This window comes from Typopeltis vanoorti, chromosome 9 (assembly GCF_054136105.1).
Source record: "Typopeltis vanoorti isolate ZY-2024b chromosome 9, IOZ_Tvanoo_1.0, whole genome shotgun sequence".
NCBI lineage: Eukaryota > Metazoa > Arthropoda > Arachnida > Uropygi > Thelyphonidae > Typopeltis > Typopeltis vanoorti.
In genome coordinates this window covers 103,432,661-103,459,616 of record NC_143557.1, presented here as the reverse complement: position 1 = coordinate 103,459,616, position 26,956 = coordinate 103,432,661, and the positions used below count along the sequence as shown (strand labels likewise).

The 26,956-nt window shown below is 36.7% G+C and overlaps 1 protein-coding gene across 1 annotated transcript in view; it reads right to left on the bottom strand.

Annotated features, from left to right (window-relative positions):
- Pfdn4 (prefoldin subunit 4) overlaps window positions 1-26,899 on the bottom strand; it is a 55,356-nt gene extending 28,457 nt beyond the window's left edge. The window contains exons 1-2 of the mRNA XM_090398064.1: window positions 26,776-26,899; window positions 15,967-16,071 (exon numbers count right to left, since the gene is read on the bottom strand). Coding sequence (XP_090254190.1) covers window positions 15,967-16,071; window positions 26,776-26,817 — 147 coding nt within the window. The 5' untranslated portion in view covers window positions 26,818-26,899. The remainder of the gene's footprint in view (window positions 1-15,966; window positions 16,072-26,775) is intronic.
- Window positions 26,900-26,956: the final 57 nt, after the last annotated feature.

The following is a 26,956-nucleotide window of genomic DNA, read 5'->3' as shown; positions in this document are numbered from 1 at the left end:
TAGAGATGACCTTACTAATGCTTCTGCATGGTATCTCCACTTGGAACCTTAAGATCGACCGTGAGATACGGTGATTAATACCCTTGGAGGGTAATGGATGGCAATGTTGTAGCCAATGAAGTTCTAACTGAGGCTTGGCAATTGCTGTTACCCTCTTCCCATGATTAGAACTTTAATAGCTGAATAACACCATATCTCTACACTGTCCTCTACAGATAACGAGGAAGATGAAAAGCATTCTTGCTTCGCCCCTTTAAGCCAGTCCTTATGAGGACTGGTATCTCCACTTGGGCCTGGCTTCCACTGAAGAGACCTTAATAAAGGTCGAAACTAGTCTGGGTAGTGGCCCTTCCCATAATGCATAACATTAGACATATCTGCAAGGAGATGTGTTTTCCATTATGGGAGATACTGAGATAGGAGTGATGTTAGCTTGCTCCACCTTTGCAACAAGTTGCCTAGTGTTGTACCACCTTACCCCAGTCCTGAAGATACTTTCAGGCGCAAACTTTGTTTGCTCACACTTGGATAAAGGATTAAACTAAATTTATTATAGTCTAACCAAGTGAAAAATAAACTTTCAAATTCCTTAGTAATATGAACTATAATTACACCCATGCTAAATTAACATGAAATCTTTCACAATACCGTTTGATGAAGCTCTTCTACTAGAAGTTACTTGTCTGCGATTCCTGAAGAAATATTCCTTCTGTAGTGGGACATATTTGGGGTACTTCGGATCATGAGGGCCACCTCGTTTACACCATATCAGGCTTCTAAGGAAACACAATCTATCTGCTGTTCTGCAGTCATCAGATTCGCCATGAGGATATCCACAATTTCTATTGAAAACGATTTTATGGGATTACTCGGTACTAAAATACTGGATAATCGGGACACTTCGTCTGCAAGAGTTACTATGAGAGCTCTACTCCAATCAAATACAGTATCAAAGTAGATACCCAACAGGGTGCACCACGAGAAGGTGAGGATTGGACATTAGGTCAGAAGCCCTGGTCGGTTCTCCGCATTCCTTTAAAGGCTATGTGGAGGTCTCCTCTCAGTTATACAGCTTTGACCCTTAAGCACCCCAGTACCCATATATAAAAAGAGAAATAAAACTGAATGTGAGAATTACAGAGGTATTTCCCTACTGAGTGTTCCTGGCAAGATCTATGCAAGTATACTTGAGAAACGGTTGAGAAGAATTGTGGAAGAAAAGCTTGGTGAAGAACAAGCTGGATTCAGGCCAAATAGAGGCTGTCAGGATCAGATCTTCACTTTACGACAAATAGTCGAGAAAGCATGGGAATATAACAAAGATCTGTATTTAAGTTTTGTCGATTTGGAAAAGGCATATGACAAGGTGCCAAGAGAGAAGCTATTCAATACGCTGCAGTTATATGGTGTCAATGGGGCATTATATCAAGCAATACTTAGTCTTTATTTGAGTTGTAAGTCAGCAGTTAGAATTGAAGGAGGTACAGGAAGATGGTTTAATGTTAAATCTGGTGTGAGACAAGGATGTACATTATCCCCTCTTTTATTCATTATCTATATGGATCACATTATGAAGGAAAGTGGTATTAAACATGATATCAAAATTGGAGATGTTAATGTCAGCTATTTATTTTATGCAGACGATGTTATACTTCTAAATAAATCTGCTACAAGTCTGCAAGATTCTCTGACTAAATTGAATAGCTGTTGTAATAGATATGGTATGAAGGTCAGCAATAAAAAGACAAAGACAATGAAAATAGGCAGAATCATTGAAAATGTCAACTGTGTTGTGAATGGAGAACCTGTGGAACAAGTAAAACATTTCAGCTATTTAGGCACGATTTTTACTGAAGATGGTAAATTAAATATAGAAATAGACAACAGAATCAGCAAAGCTAGTATGGTGGGAAGTCAATTGAATAAATTCATATGGAATAAGAGAGAAATTAGTCGGAACACTAAATTAGCTGTATACAAGACAGTGTTCAAACCAGTTTTAACTTATGGATCTGAGAGCTGGGTCAGAAGTAAAACACTTGACCAAAGACTAGAGACCACAGATATGAGAGTCCTGAGAAAGATTATAGGCATGAACAGATGGCATCAATGGCAATATCATATTAAAAACGAAGATATTAGGAAAGAACTTGACATTGTCAGCATCCAGGAATGTGTTAGCAGAGCTAATCTCAGGTGGTATGGTCACTTAAACAGAATGGGAGAGGAAAGATTAGCAAAACAAGTGTTCTCTGCCAGGTTGGCAACAAAACAACCCAGAGGAAGACCAAGATATAGGTGGATTGATACGGTACAAAGTGCTTTAGACGATAGAAATATAAGATCTGATAATGTTGGAGTCTTGACAAGTAACAGACTGATTTGGAGGAAAATTGTAGATAGGAAATTAATAATGATGTAATTTTTTTCATGTAGTACTATCATATCCTGTACACCCCTTGAGGGTACATGGCAAGAATTTGATGATGATGATGATGGTCTATCACTTTCTTCTATTCCTTCTCTCACCTTAGGTCTTTCTCTCTTTTCCCTACTTTCATTGATTTGTTAATGTCTATTTTCTGGATTTCCTTTCTCTTCGATTACATTGACTAGACCTGGAACAGCTGCAGTACGGAGGTCTCCAAGCATTTGTTCACATTCTTTGACAGCATTGTAGCAGTCACATAGATTGGTCAACCTTTTGTTAAATGCAGTCTCTTTTAATTCTGCTTTGACTCCCTGTCTGAACTGCTGGAAGATGGCCCAGTCCAGGTGAGGATTTTCTTCACCTTTGGACACTCAGGGTACTTGCCACCATTAGTAATCTGTTGTGAAACACAGCTACACTCTCCCTATCCTTCTGTGTGCACCTCTGGAGTTTCCACAAAGTTGGTCCTAAACTTCCCAGTTTGGAGAACTGAGAAATCAGGACTGTCTTAAAGCGAGAGTGATCTAGGGTTTTTGCCTTCCCCACAATTTACTATGAAGCAAGACTAACAACTGAAAATCGGTCCATCCTCCAACCTTTCTAAGCTCTTCTATGTAACAGAAAAAACTAATGACGCCATCGGAATCTTCACCCAAAAACTGAGGGAACACTTGCTGGGGGTTAATATACCGAAAAAATTCACTATCATTCATGCCTAAACTACTAGAGGGATCCGTCATACTTGCATCCAGTTTACAGTAAGATATACAAAAATTTTCCAACAATACACAAAATATAACTTTTGCCTTTCAGTTGTCTGATCTGTATCCAAAACTAACTTGCCATGAATAGCTTCCTGTCGACTGCACCATTTATGTTGTGTCCCATTCTTGTTTAAATATATATTTCCCTTATACTTTCCTTTCCTTTATATATCTTATCCCTTTTCTTCGCGTATCGTCACTTCCATACTAGAAATCTAAGCTCTTGCTTCTCTTGGTATCCTAAAACATTTTTTTTTTTAAGCTGCACCATTTAGGACATTAAGTTTATAAAGAAATTTAAAACAAGAAGCAATTCTTAAATAAGTCTAGAAGTGAAATAATCATGCAGTCATAACCTCGATCACATAACTTAACTTTTTCTCCCCCCCCTCCCCGCGGGCCTAGGTTCGTATGTTATTACAAGCGATGCATTGAATGGCAATTTAAGACAACTGATTATTTGATAAGCAATAGTTTATTAAACTCATAAATACAATACAATACAAAATACAGTACAAATACATTAAATTCTAAAAACTACAATTCACTACTAAGATGATACAATGTTAATAAGACTGGCAAAATACTAATATTGAAAATTTCCCACTAATACGTGGGAAAAACTGTTATGCCTCCACAAAGACTCTTAACACACAAGATAAAACGGCTTTCCCCTTCAATAATTAAGTTATCGTAAATCCTTCACCTTCTTAAGCACAATAATATGACACAATTGGATTACACAATTGATTTACAAGAGTTATGTAGGCTTAGCAATTCAGTTGCTATAATGAACACCACATTCAATTCTCTTTGACCTTTCTCAGTTAAGGGTAAATTACATATACTAGTATCTATACACACTATCGCTCGTTCAGTAACTGATAAACTAGTTCCCTCTTTCTCTATACTATTAAGTGAGCTCAAGTCCTAGTTCAACTCTCATTCAAGTCCTTCAAATTCCTTAGTAATACGAACTACAATTACAGCCATGCTAAATTAATAGAATTAACATAAAATCTTTCACAATACCGTTTGATGAAGCTCTTCTACTAGATGTTACTTGTCTGTGATTCCTGAAGAATATTCGTTCTGTAGTGGGACATATTTGAGGTACTTCGGATCATGAGGGCCACCTCGTTTACACCATATCAGGCTTCTAAGGAAACATGATCTATCTGCTGTTCTGCAGTCATCAGATATGCTATAAGGATATCCACAATTTCTATTGATAAGCTCTTTCCTTTACAACAGGGTTGGCTTAGTATACAGTAAATACCTTTCTTCCCGACCATGTGGTGGCCTTTGTTCTCAATGGTAGGAAAACGGGACCTAAATCCCTTACTAATATTCCATGTCGTGGTGGATGGAGGGGGACTCCTGACTGTCACTCAGGAAACTCATAAGGTAACCTCCAAACGAAAACTGGTAAAAGACCTCGTGGGGGGGGGTCCTAACCCTTTTATATTATGACCCTACCTGCACCTTCTGCAATTAATTTTCTTCCCCCCCCCCTCCGACATTAGGATACGTTTATCGTAATCCATTAGGGCGGCGTCTCCCTGCTGAAACTTCTACCTTTGGTTGGCCGTGTGCACGCGACTGACCTGCGGCAGTGTCTAAATCAGGGACTGTGACCTTTACTTTGGTTCTAGTTAATCCTATGTGTCAGCTTTATCAAACACTATCAGCTCACCCAATTTTTCTAAGAATTAGCATAACTTACAATCTCTTGTTTCAAGTGTATAACAAGCAAGCCTTTTACATGCAAAATTCTTATAATAAATGCTGTAAATTAATTATCTCATTTTTCTAATGTTATACAATTAATGTTCTTATGAGAGTTAACAATTATTCTTTTCAATATATTTATTTCATTTATACCTAGATGCAAGCACTATTTTCTCATTAAGTTTTCTACTTGTTAAATTGTGATCAAGTAAATTCTCTTATGAAGTTTACAAGGATCACAAATTTAACAATTGGTACGAGACCTCTACTCCAATCATCCGGAATTCGTCTCTCTGAACTATGCAGTGCAAGCCACTGCAAGACTTTCATAACTCCATACTTGAGTTCCATCCTTTCCACATTTCAGGCTTTTGATGGCTTTTTTTTTACTTCAAGTGTGGATATGTATTCCATGCCTGTTGAGTGTTTTTTACCACTGTGCAGTCACTGCTTGTTTCATTTAGCAATTTTCAAATTAATTACTCCATACATGAAGGGTATCTTTTTCTCCAGTTTTCATGTCACTTTATCATTTCTAATTCCTTTTACAGTACTCTTTTCTCAATTTCTGAGCATTTTCAGCAACCTCCAGAATATCTTTCCAAATTTTTGATATTTATATTATGTTCTTAACAAAGCCTTCCCATAACTTTTGTTTAGCTAGTTTTACAAAGTGTCTAGCTTTTTTACATTTGTCTCTGTATTCCCTAAGAGCACAAGCTGACTTATTTGCCAGGAACTTATGAACAGAAGAGAGTCAGGATATGCTCTCTTCTGTTCCTTCACTGCCTCTTTAACTTCCTGTGTCCACCATGGAGATCTGACTTTTCTGTCCTTGCAGACAACCTCACCTCATCCCTCTCTGGTTGAATCAATCAATGTTTTCTTCAGTATTTGCCAATTTGCCGCTGAACCTCCAAGGTTTGGTTCCTGTTCTCAAATTCTTTCATTTTTTCTTGAATAATGTTTGTGCATTTTAGTCTACAGCTCAAACCTGAGAGCTGCTCAACTTTTATTCACTTTAAAACTTTCTTACATGTTCTTCTTTTCAATATGAAATTCAATTTTATCCTGCTCGAGACTAAATGGTGATCACTTCCAATTTCAAATCTTCTGTCCTCTGTCCTCTAGTGTCCTGCACCAGTGAGAAAAAATCACTATCAACAGTTACATAGTCAATGACTTTTTTATTCCTTTCCTCTTCTCTCCATGTGAATTTATGCACATTGGTATGTTGAAACATTGTGTTAGTAAAAACCAGTCCATATTCTGAGCAGAAATCCAACAGGTATTTGCCATTATTATTAGCTTTGGTCTTTTCTCCAAATTTCCAGAAATATTTTTGTATGCCTGACAATCATTTCCTCCTCTGCTATTTAGATCTCCAACAAGGACCAACTTTTCTTTTTTCATTATGTCAGTTGCTTTCTCTAAAGTTTCAAAACATTTCTCTACTTCTACTCTGGTAGAACCTTCTGTGGGACCATAAGCACAAATAAGTTTCGTTGTCCAATTCCCTATTCTGATATTTGCCCACATCATCTACTTGATACTGCCTGTCATTCAAGATTATTCTCGTATTTAGTGTTGAATACTACAGCTACTTCTTTTCCCTGATTGTTAGTGCCTGAATATAACATTTTGTATTTATTACTTAGAAAGATCTCACCACTTTTGTTTTTTTTCTGTTTCAGTCACCCCTATTATGTCGATCTGGTACTTATTCAAGCTCCATTTCTTTGCCATTCAGGATTCTTATGTTGACAGTACCGATCTTGAACTCTGGTGATGTTGAGTTGGGATGCGTTTCAGGATTTGTTCCAGTAGCTGATTTTTCGTTGTTCGCCCTAGTTTCGTGAAAATCAGGTGCTGCCTACACCATGAAGTTTTTATGGAACGGACCCATGTTACTATCAAGACGACAATGCCCCCATGCCACAAAACAACAGCTGTTATGGAATAATATGAAGAGATGGTGTTAAGCAACTACCCTGGCCTGTACAGAGTCCTGACCTCAACCCCATCAAACACCTGTGGGATGAATAGGAGCAGTGAATGAGGTCCAGAGCAGCACGACCTGAATCTGTCGTTGAATTCAGTGCTGCTTTGATGGAGGAATGGAGACAAATTCCACCTGTCTGCCACACACTTGTGGAAAATCTTCCTCAAAGGATGCAGGAGGTGATCAAAGCCAAAAGGTGGATATATCTGATATAAGGTTCGCCTACTAGTATCATTGTAAATTGCTAGTGTCCAGACAATTATTGGTGGATATACAAACACACAATGACTAGTGGTGTATCTCTGGGCTCAGTACTGGTTTCTTGTTTGCTGATGATGCAAAATTGGGAAGAGCAACAGTCAATGAAGGTGATATAGATAACTTAAATATTCTGGCGGTATGGGGTAAAGGTAAATGGCTGCCAGTTTAACATCACTAAGCGAAAGGTGATGCACTTTGTAGGATGAGATCACATGCTGTGTACTATATTAATGAAATTGAACCAGAAGAAGTTGATGTGGCAAGGGACTTGAGGGTGAGTGTGAATAAAGAACTGAAGTTTAGAGGGCATACTACCAAGGTAGCCAAAACAGCACCTCAAATTACATGGTTTGTTGAAGAACACACTGACAGGGATAGGGAAGTTATTGTTCCACTTTATAAGATATTAATAAGGTCACACCTTGACTACTGCACACAGATCTTGTCACCTGGATTCCTTGGTGATGAAGAAATGGTGGAGAGGGACCAGAAGTGAGTGACAAAGATCACTGTAGGTCTGTGGAATGTTTCCAATGAGGAAAGACTGAAGGTCTGTGGGCTCCAAAAACTAGTTGAAAGGCACATAAAAGAGGAGATATGATAGAAGCATATAAATTATTAAAGGGATTTTATAGGATTAATACCGATGACTTTTTTCTGTACAGTGCAGGAAGGGAGAGAATGATATGTCATCCCTGGAAATTGTGTAAGAGCATGGTTAGTAAGGGTATTAGGACTAGATTTTTTTGCTTAGAAGATGGTGAATGTGTGGAATGCATTGCCAGAGGTGGTTGTGAGTGCTTCATTTGTGAATGAGTTTAAGGAGAAGTATGAGAGGTACTGTGTGGAGACCCTATATTTTATCAATATAGGGTCTCCCAAGATGAGTCTTCTAACTCCATGGAGACAGAATAATAATAATAATAAATTTATATATACACTGTTCCTTTTTTATATGTCTACATACCTTATAAAAAAGTGTCTGCTCATCCATGAAACATGAGAATTTTTGGCTGGTGAGTAAAAAAAAAAAAAAATCAGAAGAGGATGTTGTGTCGCCGATTTGCTTATCACAACTTATTTTAACCTTTTATGCTATATCTCCGTAATACACTCTATCGGGTAGCACGTGGTACCTCTGAGGGACAATGGAATTTCCTCGAGATCGAGGCAGTACCAGAGTATCAGAGTGTCTGAGATTTACCTCTCATAAAATGCCAAGAAATTAATTTTTTCGCTGCACCACTTAGCGCTATTAGATTATTAATATTAACAACCAAGAGGTAATCTCAGGACAGTACTTAATGATACCTATCAACTCTGCAGACGTGGCCAAAATATACCCTTTTTAATATCCTGCATAGGTTCGCATTAATATTTTATAAGCGGTGCATCGGATTCCAGAAATCACAGAAAGTCTTTGTTAGAATCAAAAGCAAGGTTTATTATACTCAAAAGTTGATACACATAATAACATAAATTAAATCCCATCTTAAGGGAGTTCCAGACAAGGTATATAATATTCAAACACTACTATTACACTTATAAAATATTATACAGTAGCTTCCTAAGGTAAGAATTATATTAACCTTCGCTAATGCATTAGTCATGTACTATTATCACAATCAATCTAAAACTCCGTAGCTCTGTCAGACTACACAAGATAACATTCATATCTTTCACAATCTCTTTATATTATGCCAATTCTTTACTCTAACATATCCTTAACTTCATTCAATATAAAGGCGAACTTTAACACGACAGATAGTAAGGATAAAATCAATATTCTTCTAAAGTGATAACAATACAATCCTATCCCATATCATTAATGTTCTTCTTCTATAACATATTAACGTGACACAAATCTTTCATTCATAATCAGTGTAACACAAACAAAGTTTACTTATCTTCCCTTTTTGGCTCTTTAGTGCTTCATAGGTTCACAGGAACTTGCCTTCTGTGGACAGCCGGACTTGCTTCTTTTCGCATAGAATACGGCCGCCGAGACCGTAGCTGCCTATCGGGATTTCTCCGATACCGGGGCACCGTCACCCTCTGCGACCACGAGAGGGGAACACACAAGAGATCCAGGAACGAAAAAGTGTTGTTACAGAGTCGCATGACCCTTATATTTCCCCTATTCTTCTCGGCGATTCTCACCCTTTTCGATGTCCAGCCAACTCACACTTGCTACTGCGTCCATTTTCTGCCTTGCTTATTGCACGTACGCTGACGTCACGTTGTTTGCTTTTGGTGAGCCGCTCCCTCGCATACGGCTCCGTGACCTTTGGACTTCATCCCAACTGTTGAATTTGTGCTTACATTCCATAATTCTTTTATATATGAACTTTTCTAATGCTCTGTTACTGTTTTATACCTTCAATATCAATTTAATCACATTCGTGAACGGCACAAAATACATACTTATTTACCCTTTTATTAAAGAACATGTTTGATACATATATACATATTATTTATTTTACACTTAGAGGCAATTTACTGAATTTATCTCATTTTTTTGTTTGGAAAAGCATGTCAGATTGTGATAAGATAGGAGTTCATAAATTTCCACTCTATCACAATCTAACAAGGAGCCTCAGTTTAATTGTTAATTTTCCATAATGCCAATTCTGAAGCATGCGTCATGCACTAAATAGCATTTTGTACTTTTTTTTAAATCTTATTTACTGCACTTAAAAAATGCATGTTTTATCAACGATCATTTATTTTATTATAATAAAATATGAATGCATCATTTCATCTTCAGAGAACTTAAGGTGTACAGTGAAGTAACTAATTATGACATGGCAAGAGACAGTGATAATTACTCCATTTTATACCAAATGATGGAATGTAGAAAATTGGAAAATTTGGAAAGTTGAGAGAGAATTATTATTTTTTTTTTGTTACTTGCTACTATTGTGATAAGAAATCACTGGCCCTATCTGCTCCCCAATGTTTTGGAACCAATCTGAATTCAGAAAACACGTGCCCCTCAATATTTGTTTATAATGGCAAAATGTGAAAATAATCACTAATAAATAATCACGTATCAGTGATGCCTCAGCCTCACAGGCCACTGATAAACATGGAATAATATGCATTCTTTTTTTTTAACATTACACCTGTAGTATATTAGTACCATGAATTTTTTTATTTATTTTTATTATATATATATATATATATATATATATATATATATATATATATATATATATATATTTGCACAGGATGAGTCTAATCTTTCTCAAAAGGATTCCCAAGCTTTCTGCTTTGCTGTCTTTACTGCCTCAGCAGCAGCTTTTCGTGAGTACCAGAAACGCATATCAGGTGACCTGACCCTAAGCCATGTTAGGTAGGCCTCCTTTTTTTGGCTGGACAGCTTTTTTGGACCTCTTGGTTCCACCAAGGTGTCCTTTTCTCATTGTCCATCACCACGCCAAGCCGCTTTCTGCCACAGCATGAGAGCGCAGAGGCAGTGACAGCAGTTCTGAACAGCTCCCACTCCTCCTCAACATCTGCAGTATGCTTGGGAATCTCTTTGAACCTGGAGGAAATGTCATCTGCAAAATTCTTCCTCACAGCCTCATTTTCCAATGCCTCCCATTTCTCGTCCCCCCCAATGGGATCCACTCAGCAACACAGTCTGACAGCCAGGGGCTTGTGAGTATCCCAACACCTGCCTGAGCAGACATTGTCGGGCTCACACCGGAGTAGTACAGCTTCCACCCCCTCATCCAGGTCAACAGTTCTAGAGCCTCTCCTCTTGGTCGAAGAAAGCCTGACTAAATCTAATTGGTAGCACCTGGCTTCCTCGACCAGTTCCTTCTCCTTCCCTGTCAGAGAGAGAAGATGTTCCAGTTGCCTAAAGCCAGTCTGGTGGTATTGTCATTATCATTTCCATCCTTTTGCAGAACCATTTCTTTGTGCTGCCCCAAACAGGTAGCGGGACCATTGATGGAGTTTCCTCTAGCAGAGTGCTGAGGAGTGGTGTCTAAGGGATACTGTAACATATTTTTCGAACGGGTCCCTCTGCCTAAAACCCGAACACATCCCTTGGTAACCCGCGCAACGGACAATGCGGTATGACCATTGCTTGATGACCTGACCATTTTACAGTGTTTAGTAATGGCCTGTTAGAACTACCCTGTTTGCATAAGACGAAATAACCCAGCAAAATAGGAAAGATTCACCCCTAGTTCTCAAATACTCTAATAGCACTCGGGGTAAGAAGCAAGAAGAGAAGAAAGAAAGAAGAGGAGGGGACCAGTCTACAGATAATTTAACAGATGTAAATTACATGAAGTAAGGCATAGTCGAGCACAAGTACCTCGGGTTTGCCACGCCCATAACCTAACTAAAATGAGCCCCTGAGAGCAACATATTAAGAAATAAATTTATTAATTGTTTGAAAAATCAGACGTTTACCAAATATTTTATGATTAGATTAAGATTTTTTTAAATATCAAGTTTTTATTTAGGAAACTCTTTCTGAAAAAAAAAATATTCAATTCAGAACAGAATCAAAAGCATCTCTTGATTGATTCAATGTAACATCTAAGAAAGAATTCACTCACAGAAATAAATTAAAACATACGATAACATAAAAAGAACTTAATTCTTATTATTAGCGAGGAAATCGAGGCTTTCGAGGGAGAAAATCATGCACAGCAAGGGCAATTAAGGCTTCTGATGGTGCACTTTTAACAACCGAGTAGGATATCCTCCACAGATGGAGGGAATACTTTGAGAGTCTTCTTAACCCAGGTGGCACAACAGTTGTGGACATCCAAGAGGTGCAGATCGGGACGATGACTAGTCACACAGCAGAAGAGGTCCGTTTAGCAATAAAATCGGGCAAGGCTGCTGGTGATGATGAAATTCAGCACGAAATGCTAAAAGCCTTAAATCGAGACAGCGTTCTCTGGCTGACTCAAGTGTGTCAGGCTGCTTGGATATCTGGGTGAGCACCAAAGCAATGGCAGACAGGCATAATAATACCAGTCTTCAAGAAGGGAGACCAGAAGGATTGCAGTAATTATTGTGGCATCTCTCTGCTCAGCCTGCCTGGGAAAGTATGTGCTAGGTGCTTGGAAAGAAGGTGCAGGAGCATAGTTGAGTCAAAGTTCCAGGAAGAACAATGTGGCTTTCGTCCTGGTAGAAGCACAACTGACCAAATCTTCACTTTAAGGCAAGTCTTCGAGAAATCTTGGGAATATGCCAAGAATGTCTACACATGTTTTGTGGACTTGGAGAAGGCATATGACCAGGTTCCTCAGGATAAGCTTTGGCAAGTAGTACAGGAGTATGGAGTGGATGGCCAACTATTAGCTGCCATCAAGTCCCTGTATGAATGCACAGAGTTTTGTGTCAGGGTAAACAGCATAAAGTCTGAACCTTTCACAGTCTTTGCTGGCCTCTGCCAAGGGTGTGTTCTGTCACCCCTCCTTTTCATAATATTTATGGACTGGATTGATAGGCACAGCCGAGGCAGTGAGTGTGTCAGAATTGGAAGATGTAGCATTGGACGTCTGCTTTTTGCAGATGACCTAGTTCTGCTTAGCTCTTCCACAGATGACCTCCAGCGGACCCTGGATAGGTTTGTAGCTGTTTGTGCAGATGTCAGAATGAAGATCAGTGTGGCCAAAACTGAAGCATTTGTGGTCTCAAGACAACCATCCCAGTGCAATCTAAATGTGAGTGGAGTCCCACTGAGGAAGGTGGAGAAGTTTAAATACCTTGGGTCCATATTCATGAGTGATGGAAAGTGGGATGTAGAGCTAGATACTCAGATTGGCTCAGCAAGCACAATATTGCAGGAGCTTGGGCTGTTCGGTAGTATTGAAGTGGGAGTTAAGCCAGAAGGCAAAGCTGACTGTGTTCAATACAGTCTATGTCCCCATCCTCACCTATGGTCATGAGAGTTGGCTAATGACTGAAAGAATGCGGACACGAATCCAAGCAGCTGAAATAAGGTTCCTTCGAGGGGTTGCGGGGCTGATAAGACTGGACAGTCAGAAGCTCTGCAATTCGGGAAACCCTCAATATTCAACCATTGTTTCTCCTTGTTGAGAGATCACAGTTATGTTGGTACGGTCACCTGGTCAGAATACCACAAGAAAGGCTTCCCCAGCAGGCCCTCTTTGCCAAGCCAGAGGGTGGGAGGCCAAGGACTCCCTGGATAGATTATATCCAAAACCTTGGGAAGACACGTTTGGGAGTCCTACCAGAACACCTGAGCTTGGTGGCAGAGGATTGTGACCATTGGAAGTTCCTCTTGCAGCTGTTGCTCCCACAACCCAATTAGGAAAGGTGGGCCTTGAAGATGTATGTATATATATATGACCTAAATCATGGTGGATTGATGATATCATCAGATTTTCAGGAGTGACATGGAAAAGGAGAGCCATGGGCACAGTTTTGGAGTAATCTTGGAAAGGCCTTCATCCAGCAGTGGATCGACAATGGCTGAGAATGATGATGATGATGAATATATATATATATATATATATATATATATATATATATATATATATATATATATATATATATGTCCGCACTATGAGTTTCGCAACCATATGCTTAAGGAAGGAGTGTCCTGAGTTCGATTCCCATCGCCCATGAGAGTGGCTATGAGCTTCGCAACCATATGCTTAAGGAAGGAGTGTCCTGAGTTCGATTCCCATCAACCATGAGAGGAGCTTAAGGATCTTCCTCAGCCATAGCCTAGTTAGCTGTCTTGGGTGTGGACAGCAGGGTGTTTCCCTCCAGTTTATCTGGGGTTTTTCATCCTGTAAACAGGCCCTGTGAACACACACACACATGGATACAGTCATGAATATCGCCCTTAGGGGATGCAGCAGAGTGGAGAACCAGATGCATTAATACACCAGTAATCCCCTCATTAGAAGGAGACTCGACCCATCCTAGACGGATGAGAAGGATAGGATAGGAAGATATATATGGCATAATGGATTTACTCGGTTGAGAGACATATTTTTTAAAAAGATTAAATGACTGAAAGCCGAGAGATAAAAGTAAAAAATACTATTTAATTAAGTAGATTGCATGACTAGTTTCGTCTTCATCATTTGGTATAAAATGGGGTAATTATCACTGTCTCTTGCATGTCATAATTAGTTACTTCACTGTACAACTCAAGCTCTTTAAGTTGTAAAGACTTCAACAACCATTTTGTTGAAAGGTTGTAACAAGAAACTGAACTTTTTTGTTAATACCTTCTTATTCTTCACACAGGAGTGAGGGAACATGTTTGCCTAGCGTAGAGATAATACCAAGTTTTTGAGGTGGATAGTGATGGGACTGTGCATGGAGAAATCTGTTGGTGTGAGTTGGTTTGCTGTAAATAGAGATTTTAATTTCTCAGAAATATGAGCGAGTTTGACATCTCCAGGAACGGAAGAGAGAGAGAGTCAACAATCTCTAATTCTGCAGTAAATTGGATTTTGGGGCGTTGATTGTTGAGGTGGTCAAGGAAATTCTTTAGAGACTCGGGACCGTAGCTCCAGATTAAGAAGATGTCAATCGATACATCTTTTCCACAATTTTGGTTTCAAAGGAAAGGAGGATATAGCTTTTCTTCAAATGATTTCTCATAAATTCAGTTTTGCAAAAAAGCACATGCATGCATGCACACACACACACACTTCCTACTTACAAACTTTCAAGATATGAATAATTTGAACTAACAAACACCGAATAGGCTAATTAATTGCAACTCCAATTCATTTAATCAACACAGAATCCCACACTTTTGAACATTTTACAATGGCAAAATTCACCAATAAATTAATAAGGTTAACAATATATCTTATGAAAAAAAATAAATTCAGCTTTAATATATTTAATATAATAAATAAATTCATTGAAATGTAAATACAGCACATTTCAATGAATATATTATGTTCATAACTTGAGATTTGCATGTAATTCAAAAACCCTCTCCAAAAACACAGAACTTCTTCAGGCCACAAAGTAGACGGTGTTCTCACACTGGTCAATGAAATTCATCTCTTACCTAAAAGTTAACATATTTGCTTCAACATTGGTAGTCACAAAGGGTAATAATTAGCCAAGTAGTAACAAAAGCTTATAAACTGACGAGGCTGAACACACAACTATAATACATTAGGTGACTGAGGTACTCCACTGAGGTTAATACCTGAACTAGCACAAAATTTATAGGCGGAGCTTAAAATTTTCAACCTAATTTTTAGGTATGTTTTATATGGTCTGAAACTCTGCTGAAGAGACCTAACACAGAACTTTTTCAAGCCACTTTAGGCCATCAATAAGCAGGTGGTGGTTTCACACCAGACAATGAAATTCGTTTCCACCTCAAAACAATCTACCTTCTGTGCCACAGTAGAATTTGAATCTGCAGCATGTTAGTTGGAGAGTGAGAACATTAACCACTTGGCCAACCAAGGCTGGAAAACTAGATGTGCAATGTACCTTGGAAAAAATATGTTGCCCTTGAATCATAAAAAGTTGTGCACCACCAGTCTAAGCAATATCTGAACATTTAATAAGATTTATAAAATCCATGCTGGTTAATGGCTGGTACATATTATGTACAATTGTATAATATAAGAAAAAATAATTTATAAAGTATGGCACAAAAAACAGTACTAAATGTTTACAAAAGCCCGTCTTAGCAGTACTGTTTGTGTGCATTCAGTATACTGTTTTATTTTTTTTGCACCATACCATACCATACATAGAAAATTAGGTAACTAAAACTTTTATCGACTTACTTCTTTAGCCTTTAATTCATCTAAAATATCTTCCAATCGGGCATTCTGCCGAGCAAATTTATTTATTTTCTGTTGGTCCTCAAAGGTAACTTTTACATCTGCATCCTAATAAAAATTATACACAAAATTATACATTTCATTTTTTTTCAATCAATCAATCAATCTGTAATTAATGGGGAGGGTCATAAAAAATTATCATTTCCTTTCTATTCCTCCCTTCTCTTACTACTACTAGTGGATGCTGTATATTTCTTGAATGGGATTTTTAATATTGCATAGAAATCTTCATGGAGTCTAGGGACTCATTACAGAAGGATCGTACCGTTTTTAGTTAAGTGGTGAAAATTTCCTCTGTTAAAAAAAAAATAATAAATAAAAATTATTCATCTTTCTGCTTCATTCTAATCACCTGCCAATTCATACACTGTCCTAGCTAAAATATTTTATATTTTGTGGTCAGAACATATATCTAAAAATACCCGTATATTTCAGATTAAGTGTCTGCGTAGCTCTGTGAAAATGTCACTTGCTTCCATAGTGTTAGACTACCAGAAGAAAGACAGTTACAAATTCAATTCTAGGCTGTTTTTTCTTTCAGCCAGTTCCCAAGTTGATCAATCTTTGGCAATCACTGGTTTATCAGTGTCTGAAATTCAGAATTTCAGACATTGTGTTAGGCACCATGCACCAGTGGCAGTCATCTACCATACTCTACTCCTTGATGCCTACGAAAATCACTGATAGCCTTGGACCACTACCTATGACAGCTAAGGATGGAGATTTGCTACCTACTAGTCTTTGAAAAGTGTAGACTAAATGACCTCTATTTTATGTGAATTATTTTAAAACATAATTACATATGCAAATAGACCATGATATTTCTCTTCAGAGCATAATAATTATATTAGCTACAAATGAATGATAATCGGATTACTTATGGAAATAAAATCTTTTTAATTATAAAATTTGCAGTCCAGAGTCCATCAGATGTGTCCACTGCATGGAGGTTACAGCCAATGTAACGTCCATGCAGGAGGTTACATTGGGCCAATATTCTGGCTTTTTCAAAGTATAAGTAACCATAGGAAAAAAAGGGTCTGATAAATCCGGAATATTCATGGGGGAAGATTATCCTTTGCGAAACTTAAAAATGAAGAAAGCTTTTGGATAGAATAGAATAAAATGCAACCTGAATGTCAAGAGTTCTAATTATCAATGCACTCAGAGATTCGTTGTATGTAGAGAATGGCTACACAGTTGATAAGACATGTTGCAGAAGGTATCACTGATTGAAAGTAGTGATAGAAATGAAGATCCACTAAGTGTTTGTGGAGAAAAAAAAAGAAAGAACCTGATGGATAAGAATCCTTATATTACAAGATTTTTGTCACGAATAATGGCCAGACAGAGGTGTGAACATAATGTCCTACATACTGTATATCTTTCAAAAACTGACCAAAGACATCCAGCATCCATCTAGTTGGTGATGAATGAGAACATCAAAAAAAGTCATTTTCTATTTCTAACCAAGGTGATGAATGCAATTAATTTTACTAATAAAAAGCGCAGTTACTGAATTCTTCCATACTGCAATAATGTCATCAACAAATCTATACCACACTGAAGATTCAGGACAAGGTGTGGAGATGTCATTCAAAATGCTCCATGAAGTAGTTAGCCAATGTGGAGAAAATGGAACTTCCCATCACTCTCCCTCTGACTAGCTGACAAAGGTTACATTGAAGTTTTCATCAATGACTGAAAAAACACCCAGAATCAATTTTTTTTTTTGTGCAACACCAGCTACAAAAAGTTTTTTGTAGACCTATAGTGCCTTCGCACCATGAGTGGACCAAGGAATTTTTTTTAATTTTTTTTATAAATTTTAGTTTCTTTTTTTGTTGTATTCTTAATTTTCTTATTTTTTACATCAGGTCTCAAATAAGCAAAGCAGCAGTCTCACACCAGGCAAAGAAATTCATTTACTACCTAAAGATGATCATAAACATTGATACTGTTATGTCCCAATTTATGATTATTAGGCTTTCAACTATCCTTACATGTGAAACTCTACTTGTCTTTGTCCAAATCTTATTTATATACGAGATGTCACTCAAATACAAATATTCAAGCTTCTTCTCCCCTTAGTGTCCCTAAATATTTATTTTATAATGCACCTTTCAGGACGTTTAGTTTAAGATATAAAATTCCAAAATATGTCTGAGTGTGAAACTAATATGCAGTCGTGACCTTTATCCCGTAACTTAACAAATCCCCCTCCCCCGCGTGATTAGGTTCATAGGTTGTTACAAGTGTTGAGCAGCAATCTCAGACAACTGTATTTTCAATGAACAAAAGTTTATTGAACTCTTAAACATGGTACAATTCATTCTTTATCAAATAAAACTCAATTCAATACTAAGAATATATAATACAAATTTTCACTAGCTCAACACAAGTATTAGGCTAAGATCCTACATGAGAATTGTGATATTATTGCCATAACAGGTTCTATACATACAAACATGTATAATCCTAGAACTAGTTGATCATTTGATCGGAGTATTAGTAGATAGGAAGTTGAAGTTCAGGGGGCCATTGTTGTGTCCCTATTTACGATTATTAAACTTTCCTTTTCTATTTTCAAGTGAATCTCTATATTTTCTTTAATCAAAACTTATCTATGCATGAGATATTACAAGATTCTAATATGTAAGCTTTTTCTCCCCTTAGTGTCCTTAATATTTATATTATACTGCGCCTTTCAGGACATTTAGTTTAAGATATATAATTCGAAAACAAGGAGCAAAATACAAAAATATGTCTGAGCGTGAAATTATTAAGCAGTCGTGACCCTCTATCTCGTAACTTAACACATTAATTTCCCGCGTGATTAGGTTCGTACATTTTTCAAGTGGTGCATTAGGCAGCAATTTCAGACAACTGTATTATTAGTGAACAAAAGTTTATTTAAAATCTCAAACATGGTACAATTTGATTTCTATTATATAAAACACAATTCAATACTAAGAATAAAAATTACAAAATTACACAAGCAAAATACAAGTATTAGGGCAAAATCCTATATGGGAATTCGCGATCATGCCGTCATAACATACTTTATACATATAAATATACACATATAATCCTGGAACAAATTAACACTTTATTTAACCTTATACTAGTCAGAATGCTCAATATTGCTGTAATACCATGGACATTAATGTTTATTTTCAGTTTACCTTATCTAACTTACAAAACAAAACAATATAGGTTAAACTATCCTTTCGCTATACCCATATATACATTTGACCTTTAAGACACTCTCATATGAGATATCATGTGCACATAAATCTCTAGCACATGAATGCTTATCAAATAATATAAACTAGTTTACTCTCATTCTACTCTGATTTGTACTAAAGTCCTAGTATATCTTCGACTGTCTAGTAATTAACAATGATTGCAACTATATGCAATTTCAATTGATACAAGATTTTACAGTACCTTTCTAGGACGAACCCTGGTTTTCACGATCTATATCTTTCATGCTTGAATTAAGGACTCACACAGGATTTTCTATTCAATCACTATGGAACTCATCACGTGGGCACGGATTTCTGTATGGATTTTCTTTCCTTTGATATGAGTACTGGATGATGAGATATTTAGACAATTCCTTCCTTCTTGTAACTATAAGACGTTCCTCGTCTCTTGCAATAGGTATATGGGATCGAATTCCCGCACACTTTGTTTCCTTGTTGCGTCGGACGGAGATAACTCTTACGCTGTCACTCAGGAAAACCCATGTTACCTATACAAAAAATTCGTGAAGAAACTCTGAGAAAAAAAAGCCCTGTGTGTGTGTGGGGGGGGGTTTCCTAACCCTTTTATCTGCATGGTCCCTATCAACACCTTCTTCAATTTCTTCCCCCCCCTACTGGAGTCGATCTCACTCACCAATTAAAGTCGTGTTTTTCTGCCCAAAACATGCTACGGTTCCTTGCACGCGACCCTCACATGACGACATCTCACTTCGGGAGTTCACCTTGAGTGATCGTCATTTGTTTTAAGCTAGCTTCTATACTAAATTAATCCCCTTTTTAGAATTTACTAGAATATTTTAATCTATCTCCTTTTTTCAAGTGTTAAACTAGCCTCTCACATACAAATTCTTATCTCTAATCTTCTTTGTCTTACTTAACCTATTTTTTCTATATCCTTTTTTATTTGTAATAAGAATCCCTTTTTTATTATTTAGTTAAACAATTTCTGCTATAATTAATTTTCTTGGATGCAAGCATATTTTCTCTCTTTAAATATCTTGTATTAGCTACTTACATAGGATTTCATATTTTTATTTTCTTGTTACACCATGATAACTGAGATTTTTACATTCTTGGTTATCAAGGTGTAACACCATGTAGCAAAGATAGAAAATAAGATAATTACAATGCTGAAACGAATGTTCATATGTAAAGATAAGGATGTCATTTTGTCTCTTTACAAGGCCTTGATAAGACCTCACTTGGACTATTGTGCACAGGTCTAGTCTCCTGTTTCTGTCATGATTCTGATATATTGGAGAGAGAGTGCAAAGGAGTGTTAAAAATCAGGATTGTGGAATACTAATTATGAAGACAGATTAAGAATGTGTAGACTGCAGACAATAGCAAACAGGAGAAGGGGGGGGGTTATATGATTGAGAGACTTAAAACTTCTGAAAGGGTCATACAGGATTTCAATGGATGGAAATTTTCGATTTATTGAGGGTGGGGAAAAGACAAGAGGGCAGTCTTGGAAGCTGAGAATGAATGCTGCTAAGAAGGGTATGAGAGTTAGATTTTTCTTTCATAGGGTGGTGCATGATTGGAATGGATTGCCATTGGATGTTGTGAGTGCAAGCAGTGTGAATGAATTCAAAAATAAGCATGATAGCTGGTGCATGTAGTATGTGGCCACCCTTGATGAGTCTCTGACTCCCTGGAGGTCTCTCTTAATAATAATAATAATTATTCCTCTTTAGAAAACTATTATTTGATTACATGTTAACTGCTGTGCACAGATTTAGTTACTTGCATTTCTAGCGGACCAGGAGGTGGTGATGAGGATTCAGACTCCTTTCCTCATTATAAAAATTATGGAGACAACAACAGTGTTAGAGTAAAACTACAGTTTAATATAAACCAAAATAATCACTCACAGCGTTGACCTTTACATTAAGGTCATCATCTCATGTATACACACATATACAAAGAAACAAGCTGCACTACAATGTACATGGTACTAAAGTTACATTGATTTGGTCAACCATTAAAACTACTGGCCTGACCTCTGGCTAGTAGTTTAAAAATCCTTACTATATCAATGTTCGAGTCCTGTTATTATTATTATTATCTATTTGGTTACAAAAATAAATGAAGCTGGAGAGCAACATGTTCACACAAAAGTTATTCATATAAGTATTCATATAAATTAAAGCAAAACAGGATGGATGGTGGCCAATAAAAGCTGAAATAATTGCTTATAGTCCTAAAGTCAGGGTATGCTGGAAAACTTGAACTAAGTGGGCTGAATCATTAAAAGCTAATCAGGATATAATTGTAGCAAAATCAGACAAAAGGTAATGACACGGTCATCCTTAATAGATCAACTTACATTAGCAGATGAATCAACTAGTCTCCGATAACAGCACTTATCAACTTGTGAATTATAATCCGACTAACAGGATTAAGAAAAAAACTGTGAAATTACTTTAGTCTGTCACTTCTTGGCCATCAAACACTGTTAAAAAACTATTACCCAATTACGCCTGTTCTCTCAGAATATATGGTGTTCCCAAGGTACTCAAACATAATGTTCCACTTTGGCCGATAGTTGAGGGTATAGACAGCCTAAATTATCACTTAGCCAAGAAGTTAGCATCAACACTTAAGGAATTGGTAGGTCATTCCCCTTCCTATATAAAGAACACACAACACTTCATAAACAAAATTAAAAACATAACACTTTACAAAAACTATATTAGTCAGTTTTGATGTTTCTGCCCCTTTCACAAATGTTCCAATCAGTGACACAATTCCAGTTACTTTGTGTGGCAAAAAATTCTTACCTGCAAAAAAGAAAGTACAGCCATGGACTCACCACTATTCCTCCAATTGCTAACTTTTATATGGAAGCTTTTGAGCAACGTACTCTATATTCCTTTACTTTAAAACCTACAGCCTGGCTTAGATATGTTGATGATGTTTTCATTATCTGGCCACATGGCTGCAAATGTTAAACACCTTCCTTGGCCAACTGAACAAACAACATGAGCACGTACAATTTACTACTGAAATTGAAAATCAGAACTTGCTTCCTTTCCTGGATACACTGGTCATGTCTTCGCTCAGGCAGTCCATTCTTCATTGTTTACTGTAAGCCTACACATACCAGCCAATATCATTTTTATTATTACATGACACCTCCAAGGAGTCTAAAGATTCTGTGTGTTGAGGCTTAAGTGCAGTGAAGAATTCATGTTGGAGGTTTAATGGAATATTATCAGCACTGAGAAAGGATTAAAAATAATTTTAATTCTTCCAATATTTCGTCTCCGTCACAGAGACATCTTCATGCAACCGCATTTGTTTAAATATTTGTCTGCATCTGCACTCAGGAATCAACCGAATTTAAACAAATACGGTTGCATTAAACTTCCCAAAATTTGGGAAACATTAATTATCATATGATCCCTCTTTACATCCTAGGCCACTTGCAAATACCCATAGAAGGTGCACCACCTAGATAGGACTCTAGTTTCACTCACTATTCTGTTATATTTTTGTGTGTGTGTGTGTGTGTGTGTGTGTGTTGTTACAAAAGGTTTTTTTGTAATCCCTGAAGATGTCTCTGTGACAGAGACGAATATTGGAAGAATTAAAATTGTTTTTAATCCTTTCTCAGTGCTGATAATATTCCATTAAACCTCTAACATGAAGTCTAAAGACTCATCGAGGGAAGGCACTATTTTCCACCTATGACACTTAATCCACAAGCTACAGCAAACTGCATCATCTACACCAAAGCCACCACTAGTATTTTCACAGACAATCATAAGTATCCATGCCCATGACAGGATTTGAACCTGCAGCCTTTTGGCTGGAAAGCGAATATGCTAACCACTCGGCCAACCAGGCCAACATACATGCATATATGCTAACTCATATCACCACCCTTCGCAAAAACTTGGAGTCATTAACACCCTCAAAAATAGAGGTATAACAATTTGCTCTAATGAACAAACTCTTAAACAAGAATTACATATTATTAGCAATACATTTATAAATAATGGCAAAAATACTATCAATAAAATTCTTCATAAAACTTCGTCAAAAAATACATATAATATAATATAGATTACAGCAAAACCATAATAGACCCAGCCTTTTGGCTAAAATTAATCATAAAGAAAAGAAGAGAATACAATTTAAAAACACATATTACATTTCCTTTCTCTTAGGCTTGCACGGTGATCCGAATGCATTTTTGAAAATTATGCAGACAAACAACACAAACGCATACAATTTACCATTGAAATCGAAAATCAAAATTCACTCCCGTTCCTAGACACACTAATCACACGTCTTCCTTCAGGCAGTCTTTCCTTCACAGTCTACCAAAAACCGACACACACTGGCCAATACATACATGCGAATTCATACCACCACCCATCACAAAAATATGGAGTCATTAACACCCTTAAAAACAGAGCTACAACAATTTGCTCTAACCAGCAAGCCCTGAAACAAGAACTAAAAATCATCAGCGACACATTCATAAATAATGGCTATAACAAAAATACAATTAATAAAATACTCCATAAAACAACAACAAAAACGAATCTAGATTACAGTAAAACCATAGCCATCCCATACATTAAAGGGTTATCAGAAAAAATCAATAGAATCCTACAACATTATAACCTCAATGCCACCTTTAAACCACCCACTAAACTTAAAACCATATTCAACTCCTCTAAGGATCCTCTCCTCCCATTAGCACATCCTGGAGTCTTAGCATCCGCCGCACCTGTAACTTACCATACATTGGTGAAACAGGACGGACAATCCCTATACGCCAGAAAGAACACATTAGACACATTAAATATAACCATTATGGTGAAGCAGGCCTCTCAGACCACGCGCTCAACACCTTACATCAAATCAACTGGAAAAGCACCCGCTCTTTACACCACACAAAAACCTGGTATGAAAGGAAATTCAAGGAAGCCTGCGAAATCTTGATAAACCATCCAAATATCAACAACAAAGATGGCATGACAATTCCAAGGATCTGGATGGCACACATTCAGCCTACTTAATATATAAGATCCAGCATAAGTCAGGACACTAGCCAATCTACAACTATTATTAAAAGCCATTCCATACCAACTGGCTGGAATGTACAGGTATAATCATGTTGTTATTATATGTATATAGATAGTTACTTGTTGTTGCACCCAATGTATTTCTACAACCAACAGATAACACTAATAATAGGACTCTAGGGTTGATGTATAATTTTTTTTTTTTTAATTTAATTTAATTTTATTTTATTTTTTTATTATTTTATTTATTTTATTTTCATTTTTTATTATTTTATTTATTTTATTTTCATTTTTTATTTTTTTTTCACCAGAGATCAGGCCAACAATTGTTGTAGCAGTTGGTCAGTATCTTTAACAAACCAGTTTGATTGTAGTGTAGCTTGTTTTCTGTGTATAGTTGTATGCTCCAGAAGATGACCTTGACATAAAGGTCAAAACGTCGAATTATAGATTTTAGTTATATTAAACTAAAGTTTTCATTCAAACACAGTAGTTGTCTCCATAATTTTCAAAAATACATATTACATTTATTGACTTTGAAAAAGCATTTGACAAAGTTAAAAGAAGCATTTTATTTAAAAGAAAGACAAATACCAAATAATATCCTAAAAGCTATCATAAGTATATATTAAAATAATCAGATACAAATATGATTAAATCATGAGCTATCATATACGACAGAGATAAACCAAGGAGTCCAACAGGGATGTCCCCCTCTCAGCAACTCTTTTTAATAATTACCTAAATGAAATAATAATAAAATGGAATAAAATTTTCCATCGAGGTATTAAACTTTCTCCTACTGTGAACTTAAACACTCTCCTTTTTGCCTATGACCAAATAATAATTACAAATTCTGAAGATAACTTACCTCATTTAGATTTAAAATAGCCAAAGATTATGGTATGATAATATCAACAGAAAAATCAAAAACTATGGCCTTGAAAAGACAAGATCCAGTAAGAACTAAGATAACAAGATTTTAGAACAGACTCCAACATGATGCCTTCACAGTACTTAAGCCTCTACATACAGATTCTCTTGTGTCATTTAGTTTCTCCACCTCTTTTTTATTATTATTACGTACCACCTCCAAGCAGTCCAAAGACTCATCGAGGGAGGACACTCACTTTGTCTTTGTCTTGTTTATTGCTGATTTTCATAGCAAATTTATTACAACAGTTACACAGTGTAAAACACTATGTTTTACAGTTATACCTTTCTTACAGTTGTCTCTATTCTCTAAGAGCAAAGCTGACTTATTTGTTAGGAACTTTCTATATGCTTTCTTCTTTTCCTTCACTCCTCAATATCTCCTGATCTAAACTTCAATCACCAGAAAATACACTTCCCAAATATCTGAAGTTTTCATTCCTATTCAAGACTTGTCCACTAAGTCTAACACTGTTGATGTGTGCATTTTTGTTATAATTTAAAGTAATGTTTTCACTCTTATTGCTATTAATACATAGTTTATAATTCTGTATCATCCTGTTCCATTTGTACAATTTCTTCTATGGCTCTTCTGAATATGCCTAAATCACCACACATTTGCAAACTGTTGCTTTTCTCTCTCATTTCTGGTTAACTGCATGCATTTATGGTCCTGTAGTTCCACATATCCCCCCCCCTCTTAACCAAAAATTATATTTTATCCTTCATGAAGGATAAAAAGTAAGACAAGTAATTAAAAGAAAATGTAATGATGAGGTCCTTGACAATTTTTCAGATACATGTTGCTCTCCAGCCAAAAGGCTGTGGGCTCATATCCCAGCATGGGCATGGATGTTGTGATTGTCTTTGGAAATACTAATGGTGGTGGTCAGCGGTAGATGGCGTTGGTGTAGTTGCGGTCAGTTGGTGGATTGAGTGGCGGAGACAGAGTTGTGGAGCAGTGCCCTCCCTCAATGAGTCTTTGGACTCCCTGGAGGTGTCTAATAATAATAATGTTTCTCCACATGATCACATTCTCATTGAACTTTATCCTTAATAACAATTTTGTATTGGAACTTGTATATATATTCCACTTTCAATATGCTTTCAAATTTTCCCACTGGAAAATAGTTACACTATTTTTCTTATAATCTCAAATTACGAACTACTAGTATTAACTAAGCATCGAATATTCTTTTTTCTCTCCCCCTAGAAACGTTAAAAATATCATTTTCACTATCTATAAAAAGCATTTAGTGTTTTGTCATCTTTCCCGTTACAATAAACAGTATATTCCAAATGACAATTCAATTAAAGGCAGACGTGCCCTCGCACGTGTGGACTTTTTCAAACTTGCCTAATTTCGGTGTAAGTGCTATATTAGTAGAACAGTTAATCTTATTGTATTAAATTGTTCAGTCGTATTTAGGAACGTGCTTATATGCAAAAATGGAAAACACATTCTTTAATCTATTTATAATCAGAACACAAGGAAAAAATCTTACAGGATGAAATGATCCAGCAGGTACACTAGTTGTAGCAGCCATGTTTAATTACACTCTCGCTCCTTAGTGTTTTGGTACTCTGCTCATGCCAAGAAATCTTTAACGTGAAATGTGGAGATGTTTCCGTGCCTCTTCTTTTGGAGTATAGTTGGCAGATGAGGATATCAAACTCGCGGGTTTT